Raw genomic sequence first — 13,474 nt, 5'->3', positions numbered from 1 at the left:
CACCCTCACAGTAAAGGATTTCTTCCTAATACCTAATCTAAACCTGCCCTCTTTCAGTTTAAAGGCATTCCCCCTTGTCCTATCACTACATGCCCCTGTGAAAAGTCTCTCTCCAGCTTTCTTGTAGCCCCTTTAGGCACTGGAACAATGCTAAACCCTTTTATAAGGGAGTAAGTCAAAATCCTACAGAGAAACTTTACGTTTCTATGTGACAAGAACATCAACATGGTGAAAATATTCAAGTATGGCCCCTCATTTTGAGAAACTGGGCAATCTCTAGGACCTTCTCCTGCATGTTTTTATTTTAATTTAGGGAGTAGCACTGCTGGCTTCAGACAAAATAACTGAACTGATAGTCCAGGGCTTTGCTTTCCATGTAGTGCTCAATACCTTTAAAGACTGAAACACCAAAATAAGCAATTTCACCTTCTTCTCAAAAGCTGTTTTTTCTCACCAGTATTGTGCATCCAGAATACTGAAAATGACTGAGGTGATCTTCTGCCTAAAGGAATGAGGTGTCTAAGATTTTTTATGATTCTTCCAGAGACCCCTTGTTTGACTATGGCAAAAATCAAAACTAATATTTTGTGGTTTTTTAAGCTATAATTGGGAGAATAGTATACATGTATACCTTTATTACAAACTGTAGATATTCTTGAGTATGCTGCCTAAGTGTCAGTAAATATTTCTAACTTAATATAAAAAAATTTAGATTTACCAAAGAGAATTAGCAGTTTAAAGTAACTTACCAGATGGCTGTCCAACTTATTGCTGTATGAAAAGCAAATGTCTGTGAGGCTGTTGTTACTACAACATTCAACTGTGCCATCAAGTCTTCTGTAGACTAAAGAACATAGGCATAGAGCAAATAATCAGTATTATAGTAACTTCCTGAAAAAAATTAGTCTCTGAATGAAGTAAAACAATCATCCTATGGCCTTCAAGAATTACAGTAATTCATACAGCCTAGCTGAGGCTCAGTCATAACTAAAAATAAAGCTTCACCACCAATATGTGTGAATGTTACATGATTTCGATCATGTCACATACTCATTTTTTCACCTTAAGGAATCTCCTTGAGATACTGGGGATCTACTACTGCAATGTTTTGAGCATTACAAGTTGCAAAACACTTTTATATCCATTGCCCCTAACCTACACCAACGTTTGGAATAGAAATTTGTTAGCTACTACTGTACTGATTTCACTGGCTGGCTATGGAAATGGCCAAGACTCAAAACATACTTTTTAAATCATGAAAGCCTTTACAAGACTCAGATTCTGAAAGCTTTCCAAGCCTTGAAGGCTGCAGCAGTGAATAAATGATGTTTTAAACCATGATTTAACTTGGTAAAGAACCTTTGTACATATGCTCTTTAAATGAATTAAGCCTAACTTACTGTCCAGCAACAGCTTAAACACACACACACACACAAGAATGGTCACAGTAAGGATCTGTATCACAGCAACTGTAGTCCCTTCCTTAAGCACATCAAGCCTGGGATACTGGTTGCTGATTTATCACTGCATAACCTGCAGTCCACTGACACGGAGCTGTATGCCTGGGGCTTACAGGTGCATGCACTGTACTGTACAAACCTTTTTTCAAGTACCCTGAGGCTAAGAAACGACATATATTTTTGAATAGTGAATGACCATGATATTAGTTTCCTTATAAACTACATTGAAAACACTTTTTTTTTATTTTTTAATTTCAAGAAGATCCTTAGGGCACTGTTTTTTCTCTAGCTTCATACTCAGATAGTTCACTCTCCATTTGTTTTATAGTCAACTAGATGGAGTCTATTTGCTATATACATTTTTATCAATATTCTGTATTTATGTCAAGTTGTGAACTGTCAAGATTTTGACAAATGACAACTGCTGGAGACCAGAGTTCTTTTAATTTCAGAGGAATATTTCTCACTGCTGGAGGCTTATGACTCCAAAAATGCAGACAGACTGGTCTGATTAGAAGGCAGCAGTGAGGACACTGTGCTGCTAACACAACACAGCAACCAGGCTTGGAAGCAATATTGAGGCTCCAGCATTAAGCCTCTAGTATGTCACTCTAAATGGGACTGGTTCATCTGCAGAATATGCAGTTTTATTACCCATGACTCTGAAACTGCACTTCAGAGAACAGCAGAATCTGAGGATATATATACCTACAGCATCTGAGAATTGGTTCTTGCCATCCCTGCCCAGCTGCAAGCAGGTGCCAAAGTTGCCCTCCTCTTCAGGGGCATAATCCAAACTGTCAGATCTCTAAAAGCAGGTTCTTACCCATACTCCACTAGTTTCCAGTTTAAATATTTATCTTAGTACCAGCTATAAGATCACTTTCTTTATGTACTAAAAAAAAAAAAATTCCTTTTTCAGCCTCACGAAAGTACTATGCATCAAAACCATGGACAGTCGAGTTGCCTGACCTGCTGTTTATTTCCAGTATGACGGAAAAATGCAGTGACAATTTTAAAGCTCTGAATAGCATCATATAGATTTTGCTCAGCAACAGCCCCTTACCTTTGGAATTCAGTTTCCATGAATGCTTTCATGAAAGAAACTTTAGAGAGCTTCAGAGCATGTCACAAGACACTCAGTCAATTTAACTTGACTGTTCCTTTTTGTTCTACTCGATTTTTGTTTATCGTTCTAGTTTAGTCCAGTTCTTTTTTTTTCTTTTTTTTTTTGGCTTTGGGGGTAAGCCCTTACAGCAACAAGCACTCTAACGTATAAATGGAAACAGAAGGAAGTAGACTGACTTCCAGAAGCAGTATGTGCAATCCCGACAAAACTGAGTTTATGGGCAATGACATAAAACCCTATAGGGAGACATATCTGAAGAAGTGACCATAATAAAGCACATCATTGGGTTAAACCATACAATTTGCACCATCATGCTGATCAAAGCTGTGAGGTAACCCGTGGAATTTACATCTGCAGAAGATCACTGAGTTGATCCATTTAACAGAACTTAGAGGAGATAAGAGATAATTGTACTACTGCTGAGAACCAAGTTCAGCAATATCCTGAAGAAGCAAATTTTATTATGCAGATCATACAGGGTATTTGTACAGAATGACTGAAAGACAAGAGAAATTCCTCTATCTAGCCTTCCCTCACTTTCAGTTTCCACAAAACAGCATGGCACATTGGTAACTGCTTGAAACAGGACAGCAGACTTCACTTACAAGAAATCTGACCCCAACAACAAATTCTAAATCCAAAATAGTCTTTAAGACATGATAAAATTAAAATATAAATTAATTAATATATAAAATAATGAGGAGAGCACCTTAAGTCATACCTCTAGCTGGAAAGCTTAATTGCTGTAGGGTGGCTGCACTTACACAGTAGCCGACCTGTGACTTCTCTGAAATGTCTCCCAGACAGGAATTCCAGTCTTCCACATTATAAACTGGGCAATCTTGTAGGTTAGTGACAAGGTCTCCCACAAAAAGACCTCTCGGTCCATTGGCAGGTGAATCCTGAGAAAAACAGTGAAGTCAGTCATATTACTATAGTTAAAACCACAAGGATTTGTTTACAGTTCTACTGAATACTATCTTTAGGTTAAGACACTAAAAAATGGTGGGAAACAGGGGGAAATGGGAGGGAAAGGGAAGTCTCCAAGTATCCTGGAGACATCTGAAAATTTGAATAATTATTTTCATACAGGTTAAAATGGTAAGAAAAATCATAACATATTAAGTTCAAGTAACTTAAATTAATACTCTGAACTTTTCAAGAAAGCAGGTGTACCAATACTTTCAAAGGTAATATTACATAATAAATGTCACTTTCTCCCGAGTTTTATCAGTTGACTTTCAGATCCAAGAAGGATCATTTCAGTTCTGCTATTCAACTGTGCTGTATTTGATTAAGTCAGAAAAAAATCATTCTTTTCCAGAATCCCAAAAGTCTATCTCTACTTTGCTTTCAGCTGACCAAATAAGGAAATCAGCTCAAAATAATCTTTAACATTAAAAACAGATAGCAGTAACTGGAGTGATAATGCAGTTTCCGGTAGATTTGCTTTGTGCCAATACTGAAAAAGAGATAAAAAATCCCCAGAAATAAACCTGCAAACTCATCTCAAATGTCTCAACAGTTTTATAGTATGCTGATTAGTCTATCATTATTCACACCATGTTCCTTTATTTACTGATACTAAAATACATGAGACTGAGAAGAAAACTTACAGCAAGAGGTTCAATATATTAGATTCTGCAAAGTGCTGCACTGACCAAATCTGATTGTGACATTAGAGATACAGGTACATTTCAGGTCACAAAGCATATAATATAGAAACAGCAAATATCTCTCTTACCTCTGCGACCTCAGTGACAAGTGCCCCAACACCCGTGTAATAGAAAGGGAAAAGAATGGCCGGCAGCAGAAACAAAACCATGAAACTTGCAACAGCAAGAACAAAATTATGCCATACCCCTAAAAAGAAGGCAAAAAAAAAGTTTCTAAATAAACACTAATAACAAAAAACTGGTTTGGAAATGATTCTACAGCTGCCTTCTAATTAACTTTCCTGAAATAATTACTGTAAGAATGAATTAAAAGTTAATTTGTGAACACAGGCATAAAAGAAGAGCACACAGATTACTTTACAAACTTTAGCTTCTATGATGGCACATTGTAAGGGAGTTTCAGAGAAACCTCTAAGCCCCTGCGAATTATACTATGAAAAAAGACAGGGGAGCAGTACATCCATTTCTAAGGTGTCACTCCACCGGGATGAGAGTTCATGTACCACTACATTTCTAAGTATCAGAGGGCAGTGTATCCAGAAGAAAAACTGGGCTTCTGAATCAATTATTAAAATACAGAATGAAATGTATTACGTGTTACCTTCTACCACAATAAACTGTTGAATTTAAGAATCTCAATAAATGGGCTTATTTTTGAATACATACTGTTTGTCCTAGAGAGTAAGATGTCTGAAATTTACTTGCAATTTAGTATTTGTGATGGTAATCTACATTATTTAAATTAAAATTATTACATGTATATGTGCCAAACGAATTTAGAAAATTATTTGGAAAAAAGACTTCTTCTACAAGAAAATATGGACCTAAAACCCCATCAAGAAACTAAGTTGTACAATCAGCATTTCCTGACACATTATTTTGAGGAACATATTTGCAATTGCCATCTTTACAGTATGTGGTTCTCCATAGGAAGCAATGAGCCACTATCATAGGACACAGTTGGCGTTCACCATCAAAGCTTTATGGCTTTCCACATTCAGCACTACACAAATTTTCTCATTTAGTTTGTGTTCTCAGACAAAAACTTTTGTATGAACAATGCAGGAAAACTTTTCAATGTTGAAGAGTCTTTATTTCCTTCTTACAGGGCTTCATCTTGTTAAGAGGAGTTTATTCAATTCTATATTTACAGTGCAGTTACAGGGCAGGAATTGAAGTAAATATATTTAAAAATATATTCAAACTTTCTTGCAGTGTATATAACACAGACATCATAGCATATGGCAGACTTATCTCCCTTGTCTATCTCTACATCTCATCTGGTCTTCTTTTACACTTCTAATGCTGCAAAAATGAGAGACATTTCTGGAATTCTTGAAGTAAGGATTTGTTGCCAGTTCCATAGTAGATGCTTCTTAAAGTTATTTCTTTCTATAGTTTTAATTGTATCTCATGGAAAGGAACTCAGATAGAGGAAATGTTTTTGTAATCAGTTCTCCTTATTTCACATAGACACATTTATGCGCAAAAAATCCAGAAGTACTGAGTAAATATTTTAACTTTATTGTTTTAACCTTTTTATCTTTTTTCAGCTTAACTGAAAGACAAAAATGTAAAATGGAAACAAAATTAGTTTCACCAGTGTGGCTGCTACACAGAATAAACTGAAAAAATCCTTAAAACAGTAGTAATTAAAAAGAGGTGATGGAACTGCTAGAGAGTAACAAGGAATACTCTCAAACATCTAGGAAACATGGGCCTTGCTACCAAAATCGACACCATCTGCTGGGTGGAATACAGCAAAATATCTAAGATAGAAAGGTTTCAAACTCATCCCAGGTGATCCACAGAAAAATGCTCAAAATGAGAATACCTGTAGAGGAAATTGCTCAGTTTACCTTCAACTTCATCTTGCTAAAACAGCCTCGTTCTCGGATACCTAATTCCTTACATTTAAAAGGGACACTTTACACAACCCTACCTAAAAAACCTCAAAATAATTAACTATTAATTAAAAAAACCCCTTAAAATTATTTAACTCCTGTTAAAGACAAGATGAAATGTATTAAAAATTATCTCAGAAAATAATACAAATATTTGAACTAATTACAAGAAAGTGCTGCACAGAATCAGTTTTCATCTATCTAGCAGGCATGGAATTATATATAATTATATATATATATAACTATAAATATCACAAGTCTTACAAGAACACTCATTTCCTGTTCTTGAACTCATGATGCCATCTGCTGTACAACAAATATATTTTTTAATCTCCAGACTATGGCTGGACTGCAAAAAGACTGTTTGGTATTGGCCTCTAGTCTAGCTCTGTTACATAGCTGCCGTACAAAAATCTGAGAGTGTGTCTCTCTAAATTCAAATTTCTGAACACCAGGAATAGGTTCATCCAACTGTTCTGACAAATAAAACCAAATTCAGTCGTTTACTGAATATCACATTTTATCATTATCAAACATCCTAGTTCTGAAACATATCTATCATAAACTGTAAAACAATGCACTTATTTGTTACACCTAACTGAAAACAAGCCATTCATGCTAACCAGTCTTGCAACATGTTTGCAGCTGCCTTGTATTCCCCTATTTCAGGTTTCCCAAGAAACATGAAAAATTATTATAGGTGTTTGCTTGTCATCAAACATGCAAGCAATTATTTTCTATTACAGCTTAGAATTCTATTTTTTCTGATAATGTCTCAGGAATCTATCAACTCAGGTTCAATGCACTACATCAACCCATTCTGAAATTCAGAATGCCTTTTCTTTCAGTTCTGCTCACAGTAGATGGAAATGGAAATAGATTAACAGGGCTTCATAAAAGGTAGCCTATTGTAGTGAATGATTTTTGTTGATTAGGGTATTTGGAATACAGATATATTTACTTACCTAACATTTGTAATTATTTACTTGATTTATGAAAGTTTGAAAACATGCTTGCTAAAGGGTTCTGTATGTCCACCCTCTATATGATGTTTTAGATACAATAGTCAAGAAACAGTGTTGGTAACTAAACATTACAACAGGCTGGCTGCCAGCCTACTGTGCCCTGCAACAGAAAAACATCAGTATCAAGAACTAAACCAAGATGATAACTTTTCTATCTCTATTTCAGTTCTTTGGGAACCACCTTTGTCTCTAGAAATAATCATACAAGTGGTTCAGGCAGAACAATACAGTCTCCGTTTGACTTTTCACAGCAACCAGGCTCTACTTCCCAGTAGCCAGAGACCAAAAAACATCAATTCAAAAATATCTGGAGATCATCTGGAGCCACAAGGTATGATTCTCTTTGGATGTTTGTGTTTTAACCTTTATTTCCTCCTGATGGCAACATAAAAACACGGTGACCTGTAAAATAACACAACTCACAGGTCAGTGAAAACCACTCACAGTACTACTGAAAATTAGATTGCTCCTACTGCAGAAAATGGTAGTGAATTGCTCAAGGATGTTGACCTGTGATAGGAAGTCCTGGTCTCATACCACCATTCTGGCTGAGTATTTCCCAGCTTGTGTGCTCCAAGGTTTTGCTACTTAGGCCATATGATATGCAGAAATATCCCAAGCAATACACAAACAAAAAAGACAGAGGAACTTCTGCACCTGGTGTAACAGCTCTTTCTAATGAGAGGAAGATCAGAAGCCCCACTTTTTCCCCAACCACACAACTGGAATTTCTTATGCATGACTACTCTGAATTGGATCTAGATTATAATAATATTTTTCATGACAGGAAATTGGTACTCATTTAAGATCCTAGAAACTGACATCTCTAGCCCAGAAAGCAGCTCAATAAGGACAGCAATGATTAAATGATTTTCTGAGATGCCAATGTAGGTTCAGAACAGAAGGATCAGCATTAGGTAAAGAGAAGCAAGCTTTGGTACTTATTCATTCTAAACCTTAAATACTCAATCAAAGATTCACAAATGATGCCTTAGAATAAGTAATGGTGCTAAGCAAAGATTTAATAAAAAAGCACAAACTATTACCTGCACAAAATATCCTTAACTGCTGGACAGGAGATATCAGCTGCAAGTGAGTTGTGAAGAGGTCAACAAATGCTCCAGGATAGACAATGAATATAAAAATCCCAAATCCATTGAATCGTACTTGTTCTCTTAAAAAGAAAAGAAAAATGAAGTAGTGTAACTGCAAAAAAACAAAAGAAAAACTGAAGAGATTCTACATAGCACACATTTTTTGACAAGAATGACTAAAATTTTATTATAAAACTAATTTATTTTTGATACTATCAGTAATTGAAAGATAATTAAATGAAAGGATGTTTTCTGCAGTACTTGCCATTTCTAAGAAGTATACGTTTGTACGTTTGGTAAAAACATAAAGGATAAGTTCAACTTCTTTTCTGTCTCCTGGTAACAAGAACACATAAAATACTTTTTAAAAACCCACCCAACCTTCATGTTAAGATATATTTCAACGTTTGGGGTAATTTTTCTTTTAGGTAAAAAAAATGGTAATTTGTAGGAAGCAGTTTCAAACCCATTTATGTAAAAATATTTGCAAGAAGAAACTGCTTTCCTTTTAAAGAAACACTTCCACAGTTCTGGAATTTTTAATTCCTCTGTTTCTCCTAAATGGAATTTAGAGTACATTGGAAACTAACAAAAATGAGGGAAATGTCATCTGAAAAAATGAAAACAAGTCAAGAGGTTAAAAGGACAAATGCTAATGCCCTTCCAAACCTTAACACTCTATGATTCTATTTAAAAACATTTGTAGCTGACACTATTATACAGATAGTATCTTTTTTTTTCAGGGGTTTTGCAATTACTTTTAAATGGAATTTTTTTTAAAAATTAAATTTTTGAAAAATCAAATTAATTTTTGAAAAACATTAAGGTTTTTTGAAGCTAGAAATTGCATAAGGGACTTAAGAGAAGCATGGCACAATCATGTTCCACGACAAACCAGGCACAGATCAGCTAATCCCATATCTTTATTGAGACAATACACTGGGTCTAACATTTTATTTATTCACATTTATCTATTAATATGTATATACACCAAAAGTAGACAAAGCATTATACAATCTATTCAGAATTAAGTCACACACTAATACTCATCCCATGCTACCAATTAATAATAGGCAGTTTAAATTCAGGATTTCATGACTTGGGTAGAAGATACACAGGGAAGACAAACAAGACTTTTTTGGTACAAGCCTTGACTAAGCTAAGGCTCAAATATTTAAGCTCTTGTAGTTCACAGCTAATGCTCTCTTGAACTGAGGTGGGCAAAAGTGTATTAGATTTCAGGAGGGCTAAGTGATTTGCCAGAATAATAAAATTTGCCCACAGCACAGCTTTTTAGTAAAGTTGAAACCCTGAGGATTTGCAGTAACAGCACTATAGACCCAACCTGTGCTAGGAGGAAAATAAAAAAGTCAAGCAGAAAACAGCAGCAGCAACATTGGCTGCCAAGGTACATTGGAGCAACTAATTTCTCCTCTGGAAATATCTGGGAAACAATTTTTTGATGAAAACGTAACCCAAAATTGAACATTCAAAGTTTTTGCTCTAGACCTTGAATAAAGATATCACACCACTAGGATACAAGAATTATTCTTTCCTTCTGCTTAAAAAGAGCTCTGTAGTAACACCTAGCTTCTCTGCAGTCTGCCAGCAACATGTAATAGAAAGAAAATTTTGTTGCTTTTTCCTGTGATGGGATAAGCAAAAGGTTCATCCTCCACAGAAAACTCCCTGTGAATATTTGAGGGAAAAAAGCTGAAACACAAGCAGAGCATGTGAAACACAGAGGGTCCCAAACCACCCCTTTGAGTGAGAACTCTTGGGGTTGTAAAAAAGGTAGTATATGGGTTAAAAAGCAGTCATGACTCCCTACACTCAGGAAAATCAGAGAAACAACTTAGGGCTTCATGCTAATAGGACAGATAACGATGCTGTCAGGGAGAAATGCAGAGGACACCTCACCATCAGTCCCAGAAATCACTGCTTAACCTTCTTATGCTGAAGTGGCATTTAACAGTAATGACTAACCTTGTCAAATAACTTTTGTGAAGTAATTATCACACTTAAAGACGTTAAAAATACAATCTTTGATCAAAACTAATACATCACTGAGGTTAACAGGGGCAAGTCACATTTGACTGAGTTACTGCTTCAACCTGTTCATATGCTGTTTCATAAGCTATGTTTAAACAAATCAATTAAACATCTGTTTTAAAGTATCACTGTGCAAGAGCACAAGTTCTTTTCAAGTGCCACAGGTGCAGAAATGAAAAAAATAGTATTTTAAACCTGATGCTATATTTGCAAAGCCAAAGTCCTTTCTCATGATCTGTACAACAGACATTGTATTAAAACTCTTCTTTAATTGTACACCCTTCCGAGCTTCAAATCTAAGGAAGCTAAGAATTACAGACTACACACTCTCTCTGGATAAAACAAAGCAGTGCTAACAACATTCACGGGTGAGTAAGTGCTCTGGAATATTTGGCTTTGTTGTCAGAGCAGGAGAAAAGCGATGTATTACCGAATAGCTGCCACCCCATGGCCGACTTCATGTATCACACCGCTGATGAGGATTGCAGAGAAGAAATAAGTCAGCTGGCTGACGGGCAAATTGACACCAGGCACCTGTTGATGTGGGCATGACAACAAAACAAAACATAGGAGGAAAACAAGAGGTACAAAGACAAATCATTCTGCTCCTAAGCTTGCTGCTCTCACTCAGCTTATTCAGACCCACAACAGAAGAGGGGCTGTTCTCATGCAGTACTATCAGTTTGTATCTCTTTTACCAACTTCTTCGGTGTATTTTAAAGTAGATTAAATACATATTCTTTGATGAACATTAAATAGCTCTCTGGGCACAAAAGCCCCTCTCCCTGTCCTGTTTATTCACCACAGCACTGACCAAATGTGTCCTACTCTATATTAAGCTCAAGAAGTTTATAAAAATGTACACAGACTTCCACTCAAATGAAACAGGTTTGGCACTGTGAGCATTAGTTTATAATTTCCTGCAGCCAGTCATGTAGCTATAGAAAGGATCCTCCTTTCCAAAGAAAGTAATAAAAACTCTATGGCACTTAAAACAGAATGAACATGAGAAGTTCAAAAATGAGTTGACAGCTGAACAGTCAGTCTCCCTTCACTCTCCCTATACAAATCACAAGATTATCCCAGTTTACAGGGTCAAAAAGAAAAAGGTAATTTTCATCTGTTGTTCAGGTTTTGGTAGTCTACACATGGCAATTTAACCTTAAAAACCCCCACCTTGAAATGAGTACACTATTTTTATTTACCTAAGACACAATACACAGGCCCCTCATACTCTTCCTGTTGCTGTGGATTCCCACCACTCCCAGGTCTTTCACTGCGCTTCTCATGAGACACCAACTGCTTCCAGACAGGCTTCAAAGTGGCCACTAGTCAAAGCATAAGGACCCATCCCCTCCTTCCTCCTGATGGACCTTCAATACTGCTTGGTTCCGTTCCCCCTCAGCTCCTGGGCTGCAGTGGGATGATAAGGCCACTTCTGCTGCTTGCTCTAGGACATTTCTCCTGTCCGATCTACAGCTTTTTCCACTCTAGGCAGGCTACACTCCAGTATAGTCACTAACAACTGATGTGAACATAACTTGAATTGCAATCCAGTTTCACAAAAGAGATGCTGTGGGCAAAAATTCCTGGCCTCTCTATAGAACTCTGTAAAAACCACCCTTGTGGAAAAAAAAAGGCTGCATATCCCAGCTACGCAGGTTGAATTCTACCTTTGTTCAGTCCTGCACATTCCCCACTAAAATGCATTTACCTACCCATGCAGCAGAACTTTACAAGAGGTTGTTGAGACAATCTAGCTAAAATAAATCCTTCAAAAGGATTCATTAATGTTAATCATCTCACAAATCTGTCCAGAGTGTGATCATGACCAAGGTATCTACCTAAACTGGCTCAACTGTGGTACCTCACAGCATGAAAGACAGCTACATTTTATTTGTTAAACATCATTGCTTGCACTACATCATCAGCTGGTGGCACTAATGCATCACTTCAGTGGTGTTGCCTCTGCTATGGGAGGACAGATGGCAACAGCAAGAGTTGCTATCTCAATTCCACCATGACTACAGCCTGCTAGAACACAGCACCAGATGCTTTCAGACTTTACGTCAAAGAAGCTATTTTAAGATTCACCTAAAACAGAAGCTACCTCTCATGAAGGGCTCTGAAACCAATAGCAGTATTTTGTTAAAAACCACACTGTCTTGTATTTGATGGCCTTCTGGAAATGCCTTTAGTAAAAGAAGATCCCTTGCTAGTAACTAATCTGCCTCTTTCCTACTTTTGTCAGTAGGCAACCAACACAAGAGGGGGCACCTGAAGAGAAACAGCCCAGTTACCTACAGACAGGTATTTTAAATCAAGTACATGACTGAACAAAATAGGAAGTGTACAAAAATCTTAATAAGATATAATCAGAACTGTTTCTCCCTCTCTCCACAGCCAGAGGCTAAAGGCTAAACAGGTTTATGCCATAGGCTAAAATTAAGTTTAAAAAGAAAAAGTGGGGGGTTGTTGTTTTTTTTTTAACTAATTCGCTCTCTTCCAGGCAGTCAAATACAAATAAATAGTTTAAATGAGAAGGTCCTCCTAAGCCGTTCTTCACCTCTTTCCAACCACGTAAGTCTCTTTTTGGTGTCAATTTATACTAGCACATTCCCCTTAAAAAGAACATTGAAACTCGCTAAAGGCAAAATTACACAACTGTGACCATTCAGAAATGAAATAATGAGATATGAAAGGAAGAGAACCACAACTCAAATTAGGAGAAGTAACATTATCCACACACATGGCATTACATTATCCCTATAAATTAAATTGTTTTCAGTGCCAGTCAATCCTTGGTTTGAATGCAGTGATATTGCCAGTAGGCAGTCACAGAGGAAATAATTCCACATTGAACTGTGAACATCATCCTGCTTTTCTGCTTTCATTGTTCCAGTTCACACCAGATTCATTCCAAAGGCTCATCTTTACTTTGGTTGTGTCTGTTGTTTCCTCCAAAAAGCAATATATTGTCAATGACCACTTTACTCTGGTGTCACAAAAGTGGATGGATCCATATAATGATCTTAGGAAATGAAGATGTAAAGGAGGCTTTCCTTACTCCAGAATGGTTAGGAGAGATCCTGTTGTAACGTAAATTACAAAATTTTCTGTCTCATCTTCAGCTC

The 13,474-nt window shown here is 36.6% G+C and overlaps 1 protein-coding gene across 2 annotated transcripts in view; it reads right to left on the bottom strand.

Annotated features, from left to right (window-relative positions):
• The window catches only part of MBTPS2 (membrane bound transcription factor peptidase, site 2), a 43,520-nt gene that overhangs the window by 21,781 nt on the left and 8,265 nt on the right, over positions 1-13,474 (bottom strand). For both annotated transcript variants that reach the window (XM_048287823.1, XM_048287831.1), the window contains 5 exons: positions 10,771-10,874; positions 8,241-8,368; positions 4,334-4,452; positions 3,311-3,491; positions 750-844 (listed from right to left, as the gene is read on the bottom strand). In XM_048287823.1, the coding sequence (XP_048143780.1) occupies positions 750-844; positions 3,311-3,491; positions 4,334-4,452; positions 8,241-8,368; positions 10,771-10,874 (627 nt within the window). The remainder of the gene's footprint in view (positions 1-749; positions 845-3,310; positions 3,492-4,333; positions 4,453-8,240; positions 8,369-10,770; positions 10,875-13,474) is intronic.

Source organism: Corvus hawaiiensis, chromosome 2, assembly GCF_020740725.1.
Source record: "Corvus hawaiiensis isolate bCorHaw1 chromosome 2, bCorHaw1.pri.cur, whole genome shotgun sequence".
NCBI lineage: Eukaryota > Metazoa > Chordata > Aves > Passeriformes > Corvidae > Corvus > Corvus hawaiiensis.
Note: the sequence above shows the minus strand (reverse complement) of the source record. Positions and strands in the feature narration are given on the sequence as shown.